The sequence below is a fragment of the Rhinoderma darwinii genome, chromosome 1 (genome assembly GCF_050947455.1).
Source record: "Rhinoderma darwinii isolate aRhiDar2 chromosome 1, aRhiDar2.hap1, whole genome shotgun sequence".
Taxonomy (NCBI): domain Eukaryota; kingdom Metazoa; phylum Chordata; class Amphibia; order Anura; family Rhinodermatidae; genus Rhinoderma; species Rhinoderma darwinii.
In genome coordinates this window covers 615,600,486-615,618,873 of record NC_134687.1, presented here as the reverse complement: position 1 = coordinate 615,618,873, position 18,388 = coordinate 615,600,486, and the positions used below count along the sequence as shown (strand labels likewise).

The 18,388-nt window shown below is 41.6% G+C and overlaps 1 protein-coding gene, 1 long non-coding RNA gene and 1 other non-coding gene across 8 annotated transcripts in view; 2 read left to right on the top strand and 1 right to left on the bottom strand.

Moving 5' to 3' along the window:
* ZFR (zinc finger RNA binding protein) overlaps positions 1-16,949 on the top strand; it is a 62,829-nt gene extending 45,880 nt beyond the window's left edge. For 3 of the 6 annotated variants that reach the window (XM_075841609.1, XM_075841628.1, XM_075841599.1), the window contains exons 11-21: positions 258-377; positions 468-613; positions 1,976-2,126; positions 3,852-4,057; positions 4,514-4,685; positions 6,382-6,523; positions 10,183-10,280; positions 11,072-11,167; positions 13,822-13,933; positions 14,864-14,961; positions 15,918-16,949. In XM_075841609.1, the coding sequence (XP_075697724.1) occupies positions 258-377; positions 468-613; positions 1,976-2,126; positions 3,852-4,057; positions 4,514-4,685; positions 6,382-6,523; positions 10,183-10,280; positions 11,072-11,167; positions 13,822-13,933; positions 14,864-14,961; positions 15,918-16,097 (1,521 nt within the window). In that variant the 3' untranslated portion in view covers positions 16,098-16,949. Of the gene's footprint in view, positions 1-257; positions 378-467; positions 614-1,975; positions 2,127-3,851; positions 4,058-4,513; positions 4,686-6,381; positions 6,524-10,182; positions 10,281-11,071; positions 11,168-13,821; positions 13,934-14,863; positions 14,962-15,917 lie in introns of those variants that run through there. The other 3 variants (XM_075841639.1, XM_075841618.1, XM_075841651.1) reach the window with 2 other exon arrangements.
* On the top strand, positions 3,574-3,713 carry LOC142722720 (small nucleolar RNA SNORA66). The gene has a single exon (XR_012875013.1). It is a non-coding gene; the product is annotated as a small nucleolar RNA SNORA66 (small nucleolar RNA).
* LOC142663209 (uncharacterized) overlaps positions 10,998-18,388 on the bottom strand; it is a 39,968-nt gene continuing 32,577 nt past the window's right edge. Inside the window, exon 3 of the long non-coding RNA XR_012851058.1 lies at positions 10,998-11,370. This is a non-coding gene — a long non-coding RNA (uncharacterized LOC142663209). The remainder of the gene's footprint in view (positions 11,371-18,388) is intronic.

The following is an 18,388-nucleotide window of genomic DNA, read 5'->3' as shown; positions in this document are numbered from 1 at the left end:
CTATTTATAAATTGAACTGTAGTAATATAGTATACAGTAATCTCCTATTCTCCCTCTAGTGGTGGCTTCAGACAGACATAAGTTTTTATATATTTTCGATACTCTGTAGCAGAAATACTGAGCTCACACCGCTATAGAGCTGTATTAAGAAATGAATGTCTACAATGTTGGACCTACAAACATTATGGTGTGAAAATTCACTCTGCCATATTGCAGGAAATAGGGCCTGACTTGAAGTCTATGAAATTATTTTGCAGGTTAGAAATGATGAAGGAAAAGTTATCCGATTCCACTGCAAGCTGTGCGAGTGCAGTTTCAATGATCCAAATGCAAAGGAGATGCATCTAAAAGGAAGGAGGCACAGGCTGCAGTACAAGGTAGGTGCTAAAAAGTTTTCTAGAACAGGATTCATTTTCCACGTTCACGTTGACTGTAGCTTATTATATGGATTATATTTTTCTGAACAGAAAAAGGTCAATCCAGATTTGCAAGTGGAAGTAAAGCCCAGTATTCGAGCCAGGAAAATACAAGAGGAGAAGATGCGGAAACAAATGCAAAAAGAAGAGTACTGGAGAAGGAGAGAGGAAGAGGAGAGGTGGAGGATGGAAATGAGGTGAGAACACATGCTCTTGTCTACTGAGTGGAAAGAATGAAATGTAGAAACCATGCAATGTGGTTACATCCTTAAAGGAGCACTCCCACAAAAGGCCCATTATGTAAATTGTGGTGAAGGTAATCTTACCTGTGGCTGTATTTGTGAGTTATCCACACCCTTCTGATCCTCAACGGTGTCATGTGACCGGCAATGGGACTCCAACTGCCACAGCGTCCCATGTGTGGATAGGAAGTCCGTTTCTCTATTCATTACTAACCCAGCCTCGATGTGAGTCTTCTAGGAATGAATGGAGAAACTGACTTCCTGTCCACACATGGGAAGCTGTGTCAGTTGGAGAGTCCTATTGCCGGTCACATGGCACAGTTGAGGACCAGAAGGGAGTGGGTAACTCACAAATACAGCTGCTGGTTCATCACAATTTACATAATGGGCCAGAGCAAAAAACATTTTGTGGGAGTGTTTTATATACCAGTACTCGTGTGTGTGTGTAGATAATAAAAATAATATATATATATATATATATTATTTTTCCACCCCCAACGCCTGTTTTAATATGTGGTGACTTATGTAGAAGCTTACCTGGTGCTCTATTTCAAGGGTAGCCTCTGGGTCATGTGACCTTCACTTTGAATCCAACAGAGGCTGGGAAGTCTATGAGCGCCTCGCTGTGAGTCTGAGACTTGCATTGAGACACTGACCTCTGGTCCTTACAGCAGACGCTGTAGAATTCAGATAGTCGGAGTGAAGATCATGTGGCCCAGCGGCTACTCGTGAAATACTACACCAGTTACGGTAAGTTGATACACAACATTAGACTATGTGTCGCAACATATTAAAAAGGGGGGAGGGGGTTTACCGTGCAGGAAAAACTACATGTTAACTTTATTCTGCTGATTGAAACAAAATTTGGTATTGGCGTAATTGTATCGTATTTTAGTTTTTTACTGCTTCTCCAAAATAAGTAGTAAAAAAATCGGTGGTTAAACGGCCAGGATTTCTTCATACTCCCCCTTTTTGGCCTACAATTCCGTCAAATGTTGGGGGGATTAAAGGGTAAATCCAGTCACGATGATCTACTGAATGAATGGCTTCTATAGAGAGATCAAACCCACTGCTTAGATGTCTGTATTTCTCTGCGATTCTTGCAGCGTAGACCAGTCGGTTTACAATGTCTTGATTTCAGCCTAGTGGAATGTTGAATTAATTTATGATCAATCCGTCATGGGCTGATTGATCAGATGGTGACATGTCATCAGTATGAAATATTAATATATTTTAGTTCTCCCAAACTAACTCTGAAACTTTTTGACCCTCTGATACAGCATACCATAAACATTGTGTATTTATTTTTTCTTTAAGGCGTTATGAAGAGGACATGTATTGGAGGCGTATGGAGGAAGACCAGCACTGGGATGACCGACGAAGAGGTCCGGAAGGAGGCTATCATCATGGACCTCCAGGACTGCTGGGAGTGAGGCCAGGAATGCCTGGACAACCTCAAGGGCCAAATGTGCGTTTTGCAGCCCCAAATTTTTTGTTGGATGTTGGTTTTTGCTTTAATTATTGTAGCTGTTTTTTTTGTTTTTTTTTAGTTTCAAAAGAACTTTATTACATCTTTGTCATAGGAGTAGCACAATTTGTTACAAACAAACCCCATGCAGGGAAAATGCAGTGGTCAAACAAAACATCCTCGGTGAGGACCAGTAGAGCAAGCAGGGACATCCACACTAAAGAGTATCTAAATAGCAAAGAGTAAAACCTATAAACATGTGTCAGCTGTGTATTACTGCTGACACCCGGGACTAACCGCCAGGAACAGCGATGGCCGTTTAACCTCTCAAATACTGCAGTCAATCATGAGGCAATCGGACGCAATCATAGGGTGCCGACTGCTGTCATGGCAACCCAGGGGCCTAATGTAGTAATGTCAAAAGTAAACAAAATTGGTATCCCTGCGTCCGTAAAAGTCTGAACTATTAGAATATAGCATTATTTAATGCGCACGGTGAACGCCGTAAAAGGAAAAAATATATAAACCGCCAGAATCGCTGTTTTGTTTTTTTTGTACAACTCAGCGGTGAATTTTTTTAAAATAAAGGGTGTTCAAAAAGTTGTATGTACCAAGAAAATCGTACTAATAACAATCTCCGCTTCCACCGCAAAAAATAAGCCCTCACACCGCTCAATAGACGAAAAAAGAAACGTTATGACTTACAGAATATGACGACAAATTTATTTTTATTTTTTCTAACCAATGGCTTTCTCTTTGTGAAACATTAAAACCCATAGAAATTTGGTATCACCATAATCTTATTGACCAGCAGAATAAAGTGAATCTGTTGTTTTTACCGCACAATGAAAGACTTAAAAACAAAACCCAAATAAAAATGGAGGAATCACAGTTTTTTAGGTACTAAATGGTGCCAATAGAAACTACAACTCCTCCCGCAAAAAAACAAGCCTTCACACCACTCCATTAACGGAAAAATAAAGTTATGTCCCATAGAAGGTGGGGAGTGTTTAAAGAAAATCCAAAAATAGCTTGGACTTTAAGGGGTTAAGGGGCTTCTTCAACAGAAATCTTTTAAGAGTATCTAGAGATCTCTGCCACTGACATTAAATGGGTCGTTTTTATAAGGGCATTTGAACACCCCTTTTCTATGAGCCAGAACGGGTAGTCATTCTGTAATACTACTTTTCCCCCGCAGTGGTAGCTGCAGGGGAATGTCTGGCCGTCCGGCCAAGGATTACCCCGGCAGAGCCAATATTTCCCGAGAGTGTCGAGAATCAGTGGTGACCGGTACGTTGATGGTTGGACCCACTTGAGTCCTTGCGGACGGGCACCACTGACCACATATCCTCATTGGGACAAGCTCTGTGTTGTGGATTTGTATTTATTAATTTTATTTTTAGTATTTTATCTTAACTATTATTTTTGGAAAGTTTTATATTTTTTCCCGCAAACTAGATCACTAGCTCTGCGTGATGTTGCAGTTGCAAGGGGAACACGTTTGCAATATTAAAATTATTTGCAGAGGGTTTATTTTAACCTTAAAGTTCTGTCTTTTTGGTTTTTCAAATACCTTCTCCAACAATTGATTCTGTCTGGCAACATAACAGAGTTTTCTTTTGATATGGATAGGGATGCCTTTATCTATAACGGCCTCATATGCTTTTTATACTTTGTGAATTTTCTACGTACATCTCTGACTAAATACTTTGGATGTGTTTGCAGCCGTTGCGTAGACCAGACTCTTCTGATGACCGATATGTTATGACCAAGCATGCTGCAATATACCCAACTGAGGAAGAGCTCCAGGCTGTACAGAAAATCGTGTCCCTGACAGAACGAGCCCTTAAACTTGTGTCTGATGCCATGGCTGAACAGGATAAAGCTAAAGGGAAAGAGACTGAGGAGAAGAAAGACCCAACCAAGGACAGGTAATACAAAATACTGACACCAGATCGGAGTGGCCAGGTGCCAGCTTTGTGCAACTTGCCATCTGCTAGCAATCCTTCACCATGCAGTGCATAAATAATACAAAATAAAAACTCCTCTAGCCTTTATCCCCTCGTGACCCCTCTTGCCTGCTCCATTCCCATATATCGTGCTGACGTCCGGGTACAGGCATTATCACGGTTTCATTATCCCATATTGCCACTAGTCTGAAAGTCACAGTGAAGTCCCTTGCATGACCACCACCGGTATCCGCTAGAAAGGACGTCCTACTGGAAAGTCGCTGTATCTCCGGCGATATGTTGTGGAATGAATAAACCTAGTTTATTCGGAACTACATACATTCACATGACTATTGGTGTTCGATTTTTAGGAAACTAGTACTGATTTTCAAGAGTCATATAACAAGTGTCTAAAGATTGGTTTTGTTTCTTTGTCAGGTCTCTGAAAGGAGTTTTACGTGTTGGTGTGTTGGCTAAAGGATTGCTGTTACGAGGTGATCGAAACGTCAGTCTGGTACTGCTGTGTGCTGAGAAGCCATCGAAGACGTTGCTAACCCGTATAGCTGAAAACCTGCCCAAACAGCTTGCTGTAAGTGGCGATAGTGGCGATGTGAGAATATATATTTTATTTATCTTTTATTGTTGGTGTGTTTTTTTGCTTATGAATGGGGGACATCACACAAAAAAAAATTCAATTTCTGTTGTGATGGTTGTGTAGGCATATTATGTGCTGTGAACTGCCTGCAATTTAGGGGGGGGGGGGGAGAATGTCACAAGCGCGTGTAATTAAATTCAGAGATATTTCAATATATTGTGAAATATCTGCGATAAACACCATTTCTTCTAGAAAAAGTGAGCCTGTTGCTCACCATTTTCTGGTGAAATCTGAGCCATCGCACTGGTGCTATAAAGGGTAACCAGATGGCTTTGATTGGTTATGTACATAGTTACATAGGTTGAAAAAAGACACCGGTCAATCAAGTTCAACCTTTCTCATTCAATTACCCGTCATTCATTGCCTGATTAATTATAACCCTCAATGCCGTTCATCAGTAAATAAACATTATATCCTTTTTTTTAAATGCTGACCTAGTATGTGCCATCACTACCTCTTTGGGTAGGGCATTCCATAGTTTGACTACTCTAAGGCCTCATGCACACGACCGTAGCCGTGTGCACAGCCGTGATGTTCGGGTCGGCCGGCTGCGGACTGTCAGCCACGAGCCGCCTGCAAATCAATGGCAATGCACATGGCCGCGGACATTATTTTCAATGAGCCCGGATCGCAGAACACAGCCGTAATAAGACATGTCCGTTCTTTCTGCGGTGCGGGCTCCCGGGCCATGCACGGACCGTAAAAACTACGGTAGTGTGCATGGCCCCATAGAAATGAATGGGGCCGCAATTCTCCCGTGGATTTTCGGGGGAATTGCGGCCGCAAAAACACGTTCGAGTGAATGGGGCCTAACTGTAAAGAACCCTTTCCTATATTGATGTCGGAAACGTCTTTCACACGCAATGAATGTCCCCTTGTCCTTGGAAAGAGCAGATCATGTGGTAGTTTTCTGTATTGACCACACATATATTTATTCATGTTAAGATCGCATATAAAGCGCCTTTTTCCAAGCTGAACAAGCCCAATTTTTCTGACCTTTAATTTTAAGGGTCACTCTCCTCCCATTTAATAATTTAGTCGCCTGCCTTTGAACCCTCTCCAGTTCTCCTGCATCCTTTTTACAATGTGGAGCCCATAACTGGATTCCATATTCAAAATGTGGTCTTACAAGGGATTTATAGAGGGGCAATATTAAATTTGAATCACAGGTTTTTATCTTTTTTTTTAAAAAAAAAAAATTTTTTTATACACCCTAAAGTCTTATTTGCTTTTGCAGCAGCTGCTTGACATTGAGTGCTGCTGCTTAGCTTATTTGTAACCAGAATACCCAGGTCCTTCTCTTGTTCCGTCATCCCCAGTTTTATTCCATTTAATATATATATGCATTAATACTATTATTGCGTCCTTGGTGCATTACTTCACATTTATCGACATGTACTATTCATATTCACAATATCTTTGGTAAATCAGCATGGTTAGCTCTATAAAGTGAAGCTTCTTCTCGATGACATTGACTATATAGTGCCATCAATAAGCTGATGATATATATATATATATATATATATATATATATATATATATATATATATATTCGTCATTGAAACCTGATCTGAACCATTTCGGCAATATTGCATTCAGGATTTGTTGAGTTGTAGGGTCTTATGTAACACTGATATTTTTCTTCCTGCAGGTAATATGCCCTGAGAAGTATGAGGTGGCCAGTTCCATTCCCGAGTCGGCCATTATTTTGAATTCTTGTGTGGAACCTAAAATGCAGGTCACCATAACTCTGACCTCTCCAGTCATGAGAGAAGAAAGCATAAGGGATGGAGGTTGGGAAAACATTTCTCTCGTGGCCCCTACAAATTTTAATTGTATATTTCATGTTGGGGTGATCTATTCTAGTAGAGACCAGAACACACACGGTGTCATGTCTGCTCATGTGAGATGCAGATGGATGATTTTTCAGTGCAGCATGGGGGGAGGGGGTGTGTTGTCATGTATTTCATGCTTATCTAGGGCGTTCATCGTTTTTTGTTTTTTTTTAACTTTTATATAATGGCTTCGTTACTATTAATTTAAGTTGGCACTCTCTGAAGTTAGAGAATTTTGCATCTTTAATATGAAATGATGTGACACCAGTGTGGCTGTCCCCGGCATATTGTGTAACACTATGGAGACCGCCACAGGCTGCGAGCCCAGAAGCCGCGTGGTCAGTGTTGGTTCTGTTACTATGTAGGTCAGATAGAATGACATTGTTTCCTTAGTTGGTGGCTAGACAGGCAAAGTGTAATAAATACTGAAGCAACTATAGCATTCGTTTAGATCACTACAGATCTATAGATAACTCATTACAGGCATCGCCATAGAGTTGTAGTCGTAAACTGTTCATAGACATTAGATTAAAGCCCATTATTTCACCTATTTGGGACAATGCCTGATTAATAGTTTGACGGTCAATGCTCCCCGGACAAATCTTGTGCACTTCCTATGACAACATTGTTAAACTTTTTACGTGAACTACTTTGTAAAGTCGCTAAGAACAGAAGAAAAGGGACCGCATCAGACAGAGAGATTTTTAAAGTCTTGAACCATGATGAGGAAAAAAAAGGGTCTGCCTTTTTTTTTTTTTTCAACTGAAACAGCGCCACATTTGTCCATAGTCGGTATCTGGTATTGCAGCTCATCCCCATTCAATTGAAAGGGGCTGATTTGCAATACCAGGCACAGCCAACTTCTCATTCTGGATATTCCCTTTTTTTATTCATGTCGAAAAAGATAATAAAATATTGCTGCCATCTAGTGGCCAAACAGACTACACTGCCGAATATGCACTGTGAAAGCATCTCATTTTACAGCCTACAGTAAATTAACTTGATCACTACTTGGCAGAGGATTGCTGACCGAATGATAGGTCTCTTGTACTCAGTCACACCTTTTGTGCCTTTCGTGAATGAGTGAGAGGGGTAGGGCTGTCTGGGCTCCAACACTAGACACCGCCAATGGGCAAGCGTGGCATTGTTTCAGCAGGCTTTTTTTTTTTTGTGTAATCCTGGATAACCCCTTTATAAGGACTGCCTTCAGGATGTAAAGACAGCAATAAAACAAAATAACTGAATACAGTATTGAAGAAAATCAAAAATCTATTTTTATATTTAGCGCTAGTGCCTCTTGTTCTGCCGATAGTCTATGATCCGGTGAGTGTTGACTGTCGCCTGCGATCCAGCAGACTTTCCTCTAATGTCTGATAACCCTTCCGGAATTATGCATGAACTATGAGTACCGTAGTTCTCCAACTTCCTATGCAGACCATTCATTATCTCTGTTTTTTTTTAAAAATGCATGCTTGCTTCTTGGAAAACAAACATTGAAACAAAGAAGTAGTTTGTCTGGCCTAGTGTGGATCAGGTGCTGGCGTCATCCTAAATTCTCCTGGGAGGTTCCCATTGTGCCTTCTGCTTCCCTAAGGTTTTTGCAACGCTCTGTCTGTCGCCTCATCTCAGGAAGGCTGTGTTTGAGCGGCCATAACGTGGATAGGGAGGCATTACTGCATGTGTTTGCTCCCACTTCTAGATGTCACAATTCTGTCACCGAGAACCTGAAGTCTTCTGTATGGCACTTGCATATGAATTGGTATTGAACTGATTTTAACCCTTGCTGCTGAGCCTTTCCAGCAGCTGGTACATTGTGTGTGTGTGTGTTCTTCCATCCTTATAGCTTTTCTTCTATAAAGCCTTGTAGCAGAGAATTGGTCCTGCCAGGAATTGCTGCCAAGACATCGGAAGGATTTTTGACCAAGGTTTTCTTAGCTCAGTGTCACACCAGCCTCGTATAATATTAGGAGGGGGGTTTGGTTGCATAGTGCAGGCATCTGCTTCTTTTCCCTCCCTCATTCCTCTGAATTGTAAGCAGTGTTCACACTATTTTCTGTGGTGGTTATATGCGTGTGGAGAGGGGAACGTCTTGAGATGCAAGCAAACAGTTGTGTTCTGTCATCTGAAGATGAAGCTGGCAGAAATCTGAAGTTTAAGCTCCTTGGATGCAGTCCTTATTACTTTCAATCCTTTCTAAATACAAATGCTTAAACTCCTGTTTTCTCCCTAACACGAGCATGAAATAGTGTGGGCACGGCGTTCTTTTCAATGATTAACCTCTTATCACAAGGGCCACTTTAGAAATGAAGTTAAAGAGGACCTGTCCTCTTTCCTGACAGGTCTGTTTTAGTAAATAATCGCAGTCCCCATGAAATAACAATCCTGGTGCCTCTTCTCTTAGAACTGTATGTTGTGCCATTCCTCTATAAATGTATGAATAAACTCACAACTGGGTGTTACCACTTGAGGGTGTGTCCCTACACAGACTGACCATGTCCAATCAGAGCTGACAGAGTGAGACTGTAGGGACACGCCCCTCTGTCAAGGGGAATGGTAACACCCAGTTGTCAATTTTATTCATAAATTTCTAGCAGGAATAACAGGAACAGCACAACAGAGTTCTAAGAAAAGATGTTCTATTATAGGGAACGCAAGGATTTACTAAAATAGACCAGTCAGGAGAGGTGACGGGTACTTTTTAAGTGATGCACACTTTTTTTTTTTTTTTGGTGTTTTTTTTTTTTTTTCTCCAACTGATAATCGGCTGATCTGCAAATATTGTATTTAGGACTTCTGCAACCAACGTGCAGAGAAAACTGATTATCCTATCGTTGTAATTCACCTTTAATGAACCGCTTTCGTAGTAAAAGGGGTATGTGTGAGAACCGAAGGCTGACCATAGACATAAGATGGTGGTTGACCATTGAAAGATCTTTCTCTGGAAAGAGTTTTTCATAAGCATGCACTTTCGGGTTGTCAGGGCATGCTTGTTGATGTCTATGGGGGCAGTAGTAGGGGAATGTAGCTTAGGCGGCTTTTGGTGGCTTTCGAGTCTGCAGAAAACAGTAGTGGTACAGTTCATAGAATTTGCAGATCATCTTATTATGTATTGGAGGATAGAACTTTTTTTTTCTTCTTAAAGTGTTCTTAAATTGAGCCTTTAAGGGGTTGATCAAACCAATGTTAAAGGGATGCAGGAATCCACACTACAAAGGTGGTCCATGCACAACACTAGGGTCGCTGTGGTGGATTTCTGCATCCTCCCTGTCTTGTGATCTTTGTTCTAGTGCATTGTCAACAACCATCCTTCCTGGAAAACGCGTCTTCACTTAACCAGCAACACATTGTATGAGGCTGCTGATTGTAGAGAACAGTGACTCTCTGCACCTAGACTTGTAAGGCGGCAATGAGAAACCTAGTCACACGTGTTCCACTATATATATATTTCATTGGCTTAATAGCATTGTGCCTTGTATTCCTCTCACCACTAGGGTGCGTCTGTAATTTTCTCCTCTGAATGGCTTGTGTGACACTGTAGCTACATAAAAGGATGTGTCTTGCTCACCTGGTCAAACACCCGTCCCTCACTGCACTTTTGCCAATTCAATTCATTTTAGATGTAACCTCGGTTATGGTGAAAGACCCACCGGACGTCTTGGACAGGCAAAAATGCCTTGACGCTCTGGCTGCTCTACGCCACGCTAAGTGGTTCCAGGTTCGCAACATCATTTTACTTTCTTCTTGTAGCCTTATGAGAGAATAGCCCGATCAATGTTTAATTTGTTGCATAGTAAAACACACTTGTCCGTGATAATGTTAATTTAAAAAAGAAAAAAAAAAAAATTAAATGACCAGAAAAATGTGGACAGATGATCCTTTTTTTAATGTTTCCAACTCACGTCCTGTTACTTCCCTTTTTTTTTTTTTTTTTGTATTTTTTTCGTTTTGTATTTTTGTTTTCCCTCCATTTTTTTTTCTGGTCATGGAGTAGTCATTACAGACTGACTCGTTCTTTCAGTGTCCTCATCATGAACTGTTTTGTGAATCTGTAATATTCCATAAGGCTGCATAGTATCTTTGCTTAACAAATTATATGTGTTAACTGCTTCCTGTTTAGCTTTAAAATGTCCTTCTAACGTAGGAAGTGAAAGGTCCCGTGAATCCGTTTGGTATTGTGACTTTGCAGCCTTGTAAAGTCACAACAAAGCGCCAAACAGATTCTGGCAACCTTCCAGTCCCTACCTGGGGGTTTATTTATTTTTTATTTTTTTTTATTACATGGTTTTCTTTCATTTATTTTCTCGCACATGTAATGAAATTCCTTTTTTTGTCTAGAAGGCTTACAAGTGAAAGTTGCAGGAGATGACAAAGTTGTTTTATTTATAACTACATGTCCAAAATGCCATCCCTGTTGGCAGCTCATGATTTGTGCTTCCAATACCATGGCATTTTAGTATTTCCTGGTTTTGATGATGTGAGTAATTTTATTTTTTTGTTACACACAAGGCTAGAGCGAATGGATTGCAGTCCTGTGTTATTATCATCCGTATCCTCCGTGACTTATGCCAGCGCGTGCCCACGTGGTCTGATTTTCCAAACTGGGTATGTTTTTATGCTCCTGTACTGTTTGCCGGTTGCATTATGCGATTGTATATCTAAAGTGGGTTGCTCCATGATCACAAGCCCTGCCCATATGCCATATTTGGTCATATGTGTATCTTAGGCCCCATGCACACGACCGTATTTTCATCTATCCCGAAATACTGTCCGTGTTGCATCCGTATTCCATCCATATATACACGGATCTGTAAAAAAAGAGGGAGGAGGCAAATGATGTCATCAGCATGTTGCATAGCAACGCTTCCATAAATACGGGCGGTCTACGGATGCACATAAACGTTTTGTTTCTATTGAGGTAACCTTATGTGATTGTATTTAAAGAGCATTTTTCTTTAAATCAACGTCCACAAGGGGAATTTCTCCATTTTACCGCCGTGTCTTCTTTAATATGCAGTTGCAGTTACAAATCCGCTGTATGAATAAAGTGTTAAAGTGTACATGCGAAGTGTACTTACTGTAAGATTTAGGCCTCATGCACACGGCCGTGCCTGTAATCACGGCTCGCAGGCCGCATTTTCGCGCCGTGCTCCCATACGAAGTATGGGAGCACGGCCTGCAAAATCCGAAAAGTAGGACATGCTCCATATTTCCTGGCAAGGGCACCTTTCCGTAGCCCTATGGAAAGGTGTCCGCAGCCAATAGAACTGGGCGGGTCCGTAATTGCGGACCGTATTGCAGTCCACAATTACGGAGGTTTTTTTTACGCTCGTGTGCATGGGCCCTCAAAGTGTGCTTGTTCACCCCTATCCAGACCTCGCAGAATACAGGATTTAGAAGCTGACTGGTCAATCATGTTGACCTTACATGCGCTGCTGAATTGCTTACTTGAATTATCAGATTCCAACTTTTAGACTAATTTATGCAAAAGTTAATAAAAAATGTCAGACACATACTTAAAAAAAACAAAAAACATTTATTTGGATGTCCTCTAGAGAATATATTATAAACTAATACTGAGGACACCCCAAAAATTAGATACACCATCTGCACCCAATTTTTTTTAAAGATTGTAAAACCCCTTCAAAGTGTAACTGCAGTTAGATTTGTCACTTACAAATGTGCTGTCGGTAGCTGAAATGCCTCTAAGCCAGTCTCGCATGCTAAGAAAGAGAAAAGGAGACACGGCGCAACATGGTGCAGGTAAAACGAGTGTTTTAAGGAGGGTAACGAAGTTACTAGAAGGTGCTCACCATGATTGTAGATACTGGCAGGTATCACAATAGGGAAGGTGTAAAAGCAAAAGCTGCTGCCTGGTCCACAGACACAACAAAACTGCGTTTGTTGTCAAAATGATGAACAAAAAGAAAAACGAAAAAATGGAACCAAAGTGGCGCTGCTAATGATGGGCAAAGAGGCTAGGCAAAGTTCATAATTTAATGTAGGTGTGCAGGGTCGACAAGCTATGCGTTTCAATGCCGGACCGGCGTCTTCATTAGGTTAATACAGACAGGGCAACTTACAGCGGTTTACAGCAAAAACAAATTACAATTAACTGCAAGACGAGAAAAAAACGCCAAACGGGTCAAAAGTCACAATTAACGCACATCGACAACATCAATTAATGCTACAAAGTTTAAAAAAGAAGACCTTATACACATACAAAATAGCATAGCGGGCGTAGTCTCGCGAGATTACGCTGTAAACTGTCATTTACAGCGAGATCTCGCTGTGCTGTAAATCACAGAGAAGTGGTCAGGAGAATGAATAGACATCACGTCCTGGCTGGAGGTAATGTATATTCACTGTCCGGACCCTGCAGTAACGTTACTGTGTGTTTATGTGGCAGCACATAGTGATATAGATATATCGCTATGTACTGTGTAAATGAATGGAGAGAAGTGCATGACGCTGATTGGTCACTGATTGGTCAGCGTCATACACTTCTCTCCACAACGCCCACTTGGTTATATAGTAAAACACGCCCAGTTGTCCATTGAGAAACTCATTAGCATAAAGCTAATATAGGTCATAACTCTGTCAAAAATGATCGATTTTCTAAATAAAAAAAACACTGCTGTAATCTACATTACAGCGCCGATCACATCATGTACAATATAGGCCACTTATAATGTGGTGACAGAGCCTCTTTAATGACCGGAAAATAATAGTAAAAAAAATATGCTTTTTTTTAATTTATTTTTTTATACGTAAACCTGCGCCATACATATACTATGGCGTGTGTTTTAAGAACCCGACCGCCGGATGTTTATATGCGGTCGGGAACCTGTTAAACTATGCCATGTAGGTTCAATCTTTCTACTTTCCGAGTTCATGCAACTGACTGAAAATGTCCAACGGCAAACGGATACCGGTGCTGGTTCTCCCAGGCATTTGTATCCAGCAGGACGTCTGCTACAAGGCTCTTATTGATGCAATAAGTGAGATGGAGAGCGCAGTGAGGCTTCCTGCTGCTGCTGTCAAGGGTAGAGATGCGATGTCCATAAAATTCACCACTTGTTTTACATGATTGAATACACTCTACTTTGTGTGTATTGGATGGAAATGTATTTAAATAAGAAAAAAAATCCTAATAACTGTTTAACATGCAATACAGACAAAAAAATATCCACAGAGATGTATTATCTGAGGAGCGTTCCTAGCAGCGCTGACCGAGTTCTTATGACTATGTTTTACAGGCCCTGGAGTTGTTGGTGGAGAAGGCCATAAGCAGTTCGTCCGGCCCCCAGAGTCCTGGTGATGCATTGAGGAGAGTCTTTGAGTGCATTTCATCTGGCATTATTCTAAAGGGTGAGTGTTTCTGAAGGAACGTGATAACCTGAGGGATGTATTCGATGGTTGAGCTAAAAGAGAGCAGAATGCTTTGACTTGCACCTCAACAAGGGGCTTTTAGGGTTATCAACATTCTGTCACTTGTGGCATTGGGCAGATTTCACCACTGTACCTGAATTGGGCGTTTAAGGAGTATCTCAACTAACAGGGTAGGAGCCGTAGCTCAACTGCCATGTGGAAGGTGGCATAGATTCTATCCTTGCAAGGCACAGCTGCACAATCATAATGTGCTTCTATTGGATGATCACATTTCTCAGCCATACGCAGCCCACCTATTCATCGGAGCTGTGCGGGTACTCCAGATGTGGACATGATGACTTCCAGGCTCTACCACAATTCCCCTTTCTCTATTGCTCACGTCTGAGATTTTATACTCTGGGAAAGGATATGCAGCCAACTCCATGGACTCGGTCAGCCTTCCCCATCATTTTTTTTTTATTTTTTTTTTTCCTTTGAGGATTTCTAAATTGAAAGCCTTGTTAAATGCCTCATATTGTACAGTATAGATCACAGAGAAATTACAGTACAACAGGTCTACTGGCATAAAATTAGTGGGGCTTGGTTGAAGCAATGTCCGGAGAAATTTACTATAATTTTTGCCAGAAACTGGTGTTTTATTATAGTGGCAATCTATATCTATTTTTTCAGTTTGTGGCACACGGACAGCCCAAGGTGCAACAAATGAAGGGGTGTGCACCTCTTAATAAATCTGTTGCATCTTGCTCCAGCGGGCTTCTGTCAGACTGGCGTATGAAACGCCAGTCTTAGTAAATCTGGCCCATGGTGTGAAACACAAGCAGATGGCATCGCTGACTCACGTCACAAGTGTTCAGAATCACTGTAGGAGGTGATCACGTTTTAACATGTTAATTCTTTTCTTTTTGACAGGTGGGCCTGGTTTACTTGACCCATGTGAAAAAGAACATTTTGACACCTTAGCTACGATGACTGACCAGCAAAGGGAGGATATCACTTCCAGTGCACAGGTAATATTTCTTTATAAGCCAGAAGGGATTTAAGCTCCTTCATTTATGACAAAACTCCCGGCTGAAAGGGATTATCCAAAGCAGGGAATCCCTACTTGTTAGAAGGGTCCCTTAATAAATAGATCAAAAAGTGTCCCTCCTGCAGCGATCAGCTGTAATGTATTGGAAACTTGGTAGTAAGTGTTTAGTTTCCCTGCAGCGCCACCACAGGGGAAGTTAAGCATTACACAGTGTCCACTCATAAAGGAGTTGTCTGTGTAATGCAGGACAGGCCCTCCACAGCGAGAGACACTCTTTATAACCGCTCTCCACTCTGTTCCGGACCCTCATCTCTTGGTCATTCATTTAGATTTTTCCAATGGTCTAGATTAGAAAACCAATTTTCATCAATTCTGTTACCAGGACAAATTCCGAAGAGAATTTTAGTTCCACTTTGCCTGATTGGCCCAAAGGGCACATCCACTGCGGCTCCAGCGCTGGTTAAGCGGGTGATCTCTTTTCTATAGAGCATCTAATAAAGTCCCTTTTTGTTATCTGGTCTCTCCTGGTGACTCTTTAATATTGGCTGAAGTTTGTCTGAGGCTTGTGTGTTAACTTTTTGTGAGCCAAAGGTGATCCCTCACTTACATGCGAGGGAATTGTTCATCCCCGTTGTCGTAATTGTGAACTTCAATGGGATAGAATAGTAGAGCGTCGCAGCTGTGGGGAATTCGGATTGCTCTTATTGGATGTAGTAATATCGGGTTCTGCAGAAGGCGAGTTGTGTTCTGGTAAGTGACTGACAGGGTACCGACAAGGTATTGCTGTTCAGGCAGTTCTCTGATCTTCAGCCATTGGGTCAGTATAGGTCATTCTACACCCGATTTACCCTGAGCTGCAAAGTACTTTTTAATTCTTTTATTTTTATTTTATGTATTTAGTTTTCATGTTCGAGTGAATTTCTTGTCACCCCACAGTTTGCACTAAGGCTGCTCGCCTTCCGGCAAATCCACAAAGTGCTGGGCATGGATCCACTGTCTCAGACGAACCAGCGCTTCAGCGTCCACAGCAACCGCAAGAGAAGGCGAGACAGCGATGGAGTGGACAGCTTTGAAGCCGAAGGGAAGAAAGATAAAAAGGATTATGATAACTTCTAAAGGAAACGTAAAGAGGGGCCCAGAGAGAGGAGGAGAAGCTCCTGGGCGTCCCTGCGTCGTCTCCCGGAGAAATACATTTCCACTAACAGAGATGTTCCATCCGGTCTGCTGCCGGGTCACATGTCCTGATGCACATTTGTTGTATCTTGCGGTCACCTTGCTCCAGGCTCTGCTGCCGGGTCACATGTCCTGATGCACATTTGTTGTATCTTGCGGTCACCTTGCTCCAGGCTCTGCTGCCGGGTCACATGTCCTGATGCACATTTGTTGTATCTTGCGGTCACCTTGCTCCAGGCTCTGCTGCCGGGTCACATGTCCTGATGCACATTTGTTGTATCTTGCGGTCACCTTGCTCCAGGCTCCGGTGTTTCATCTCTGGAGTTGTTAAATAGGTTAAATATTTGTATAGCTGTTAAAATTTAGAGTTTTTGGTTTTTTTTTCCCCTGCCCCCATAAAGATAACTTGTAATGCTGATGATTCTGTCCATATGCAAAGGCCTGTGTACACTCGTACAATTATCCATATACTAAGGAGTTGTATAACATGAGGTTCCATTCTAATATTGGATGATCGGCCTGACCCTTATCCTAGTGATGTCGCTTTTATAGGCCGTAGTTGTAGTATTTAATTTCCAGCCGTGTTTTTAAGTTTTGTGTTGCAGTAGACGGCAGGGGGAAGCCTTCTTTAGTTGTGAGTTCCATTAATAGATATGGCATGTACCCTCACTCATTTCCTTTCTTTCATTCTTGTAAATGGATCCACATGGATGTATTGTGTGAAAACTCAAACACACATTTTATTTTTGTTCTGCAATTTTCAGCACTCGGAAGTAAACGTCTCTGGAAATCTTGTGGCATTTGTCTCAATGGGTTCAATGTATATACAATTGTAACGAAGACAGCTTTTTGTTTTGCGTTTAGTTGTGCTAGGGACAGTGTAAAGTGAATCCATAACCATATGAAGCTCTTTTCACACACCCGACGCTGCATGATTTATCATTTTTAAGTTGGCTTTTATATCATTCGGTCTGTTTGCAAACTGTTTCTGATTTAATATATAGCAAGGCTAATGTGAATAAGGTTCCAGGTGCTCCGTGATAACAATTACCCTTCACCTGTACCGAGTAGGGTAAGTAATAGGAAAGAAGGCGCTTGTGTTTACCCAAAAAATAGTAGTCTGCATAACCATAAGGGTGGATTCACACGCGGAAGATTTCGTAGCAGCGACTGATAATCCATTCCAGTCTTCTGAAGTTCTTGCTGCAGAAACGACCCTCATTCAGGTGAATAGAACGAACTGTCAGTTGCAGAAAACTCTGCAACAAAATCGGCCATGTGTGAATCCAGCAAAACCCCGAACATGCTAGAAGTTGTCGTTTCTGAACAGCTGGAGAATCCCAGGTTCCTGACCACGGTCATAGAGGCCAAGCGTTGACATGATATAGAGAGAGGGTTCCCGAGCTGGGTGTAGATAGTAGGTCGGATACAGTAACGACACTATAACTATCACGACTTACAATGATCTCATAAACTGATACCTGGATGACTTGTAGCTTGGGTTTGCCACTACTTCTATAATGAGTAATCCAAAAATACTGCAGTGCTGCCTAACCCATAAGATCTGTTGGCAGACTACAAATCGTTTTTGGTTGTCTGTAGATAGGATCCCATTTGTGTATAACCCATGAAAGATTGTCCAGTAAGTCTCAATAGGACCTGTCACTTCTCCTGACATGTCTGTTTTATAGGGAAAACAATTCTTTACTCAAACAATTCTGGAGCATCTTTTTTTTTACGTTGTGCCGTTCCTGAATAAATTGACAACTGGGTGTTACTAGTTGGGGGTGTGTCCCTGCACAGACTGAGACAGTCCAATCCGTGTTGACAAGTGAGACTGTGTAGAGACACGCCCCTTTGACAAGGGGAATTGATTGGAACACCCAGTTGTAAATTTATTCATACATTTCTAGGAGGAATAAAAGAGGAATGGAAATGAATAATGGTGTTATTTCATGGGAAGTACAATAATTTACAAATAGAAATTTCAGGAGAGGTGACGGGTTCTCCTTAAAGGCTATGTTCACCTTTGCAACAAAAATGTTTGTACTGGAAAGGATTGAATATGTACTGCAAAGCGGTCCGTCCGTCCCCCCCATAGAAAAAGGGGTTGTGTAATTCTGTAAAGAGCATCACATCTGTTGACAGGTTGCCTGTGGTTCAATGAACAGATGTGGTGGTTTCCTCCTTTAGACTTGCATCCACCTTTCCATTCAATCCTTGCACCCGATCTA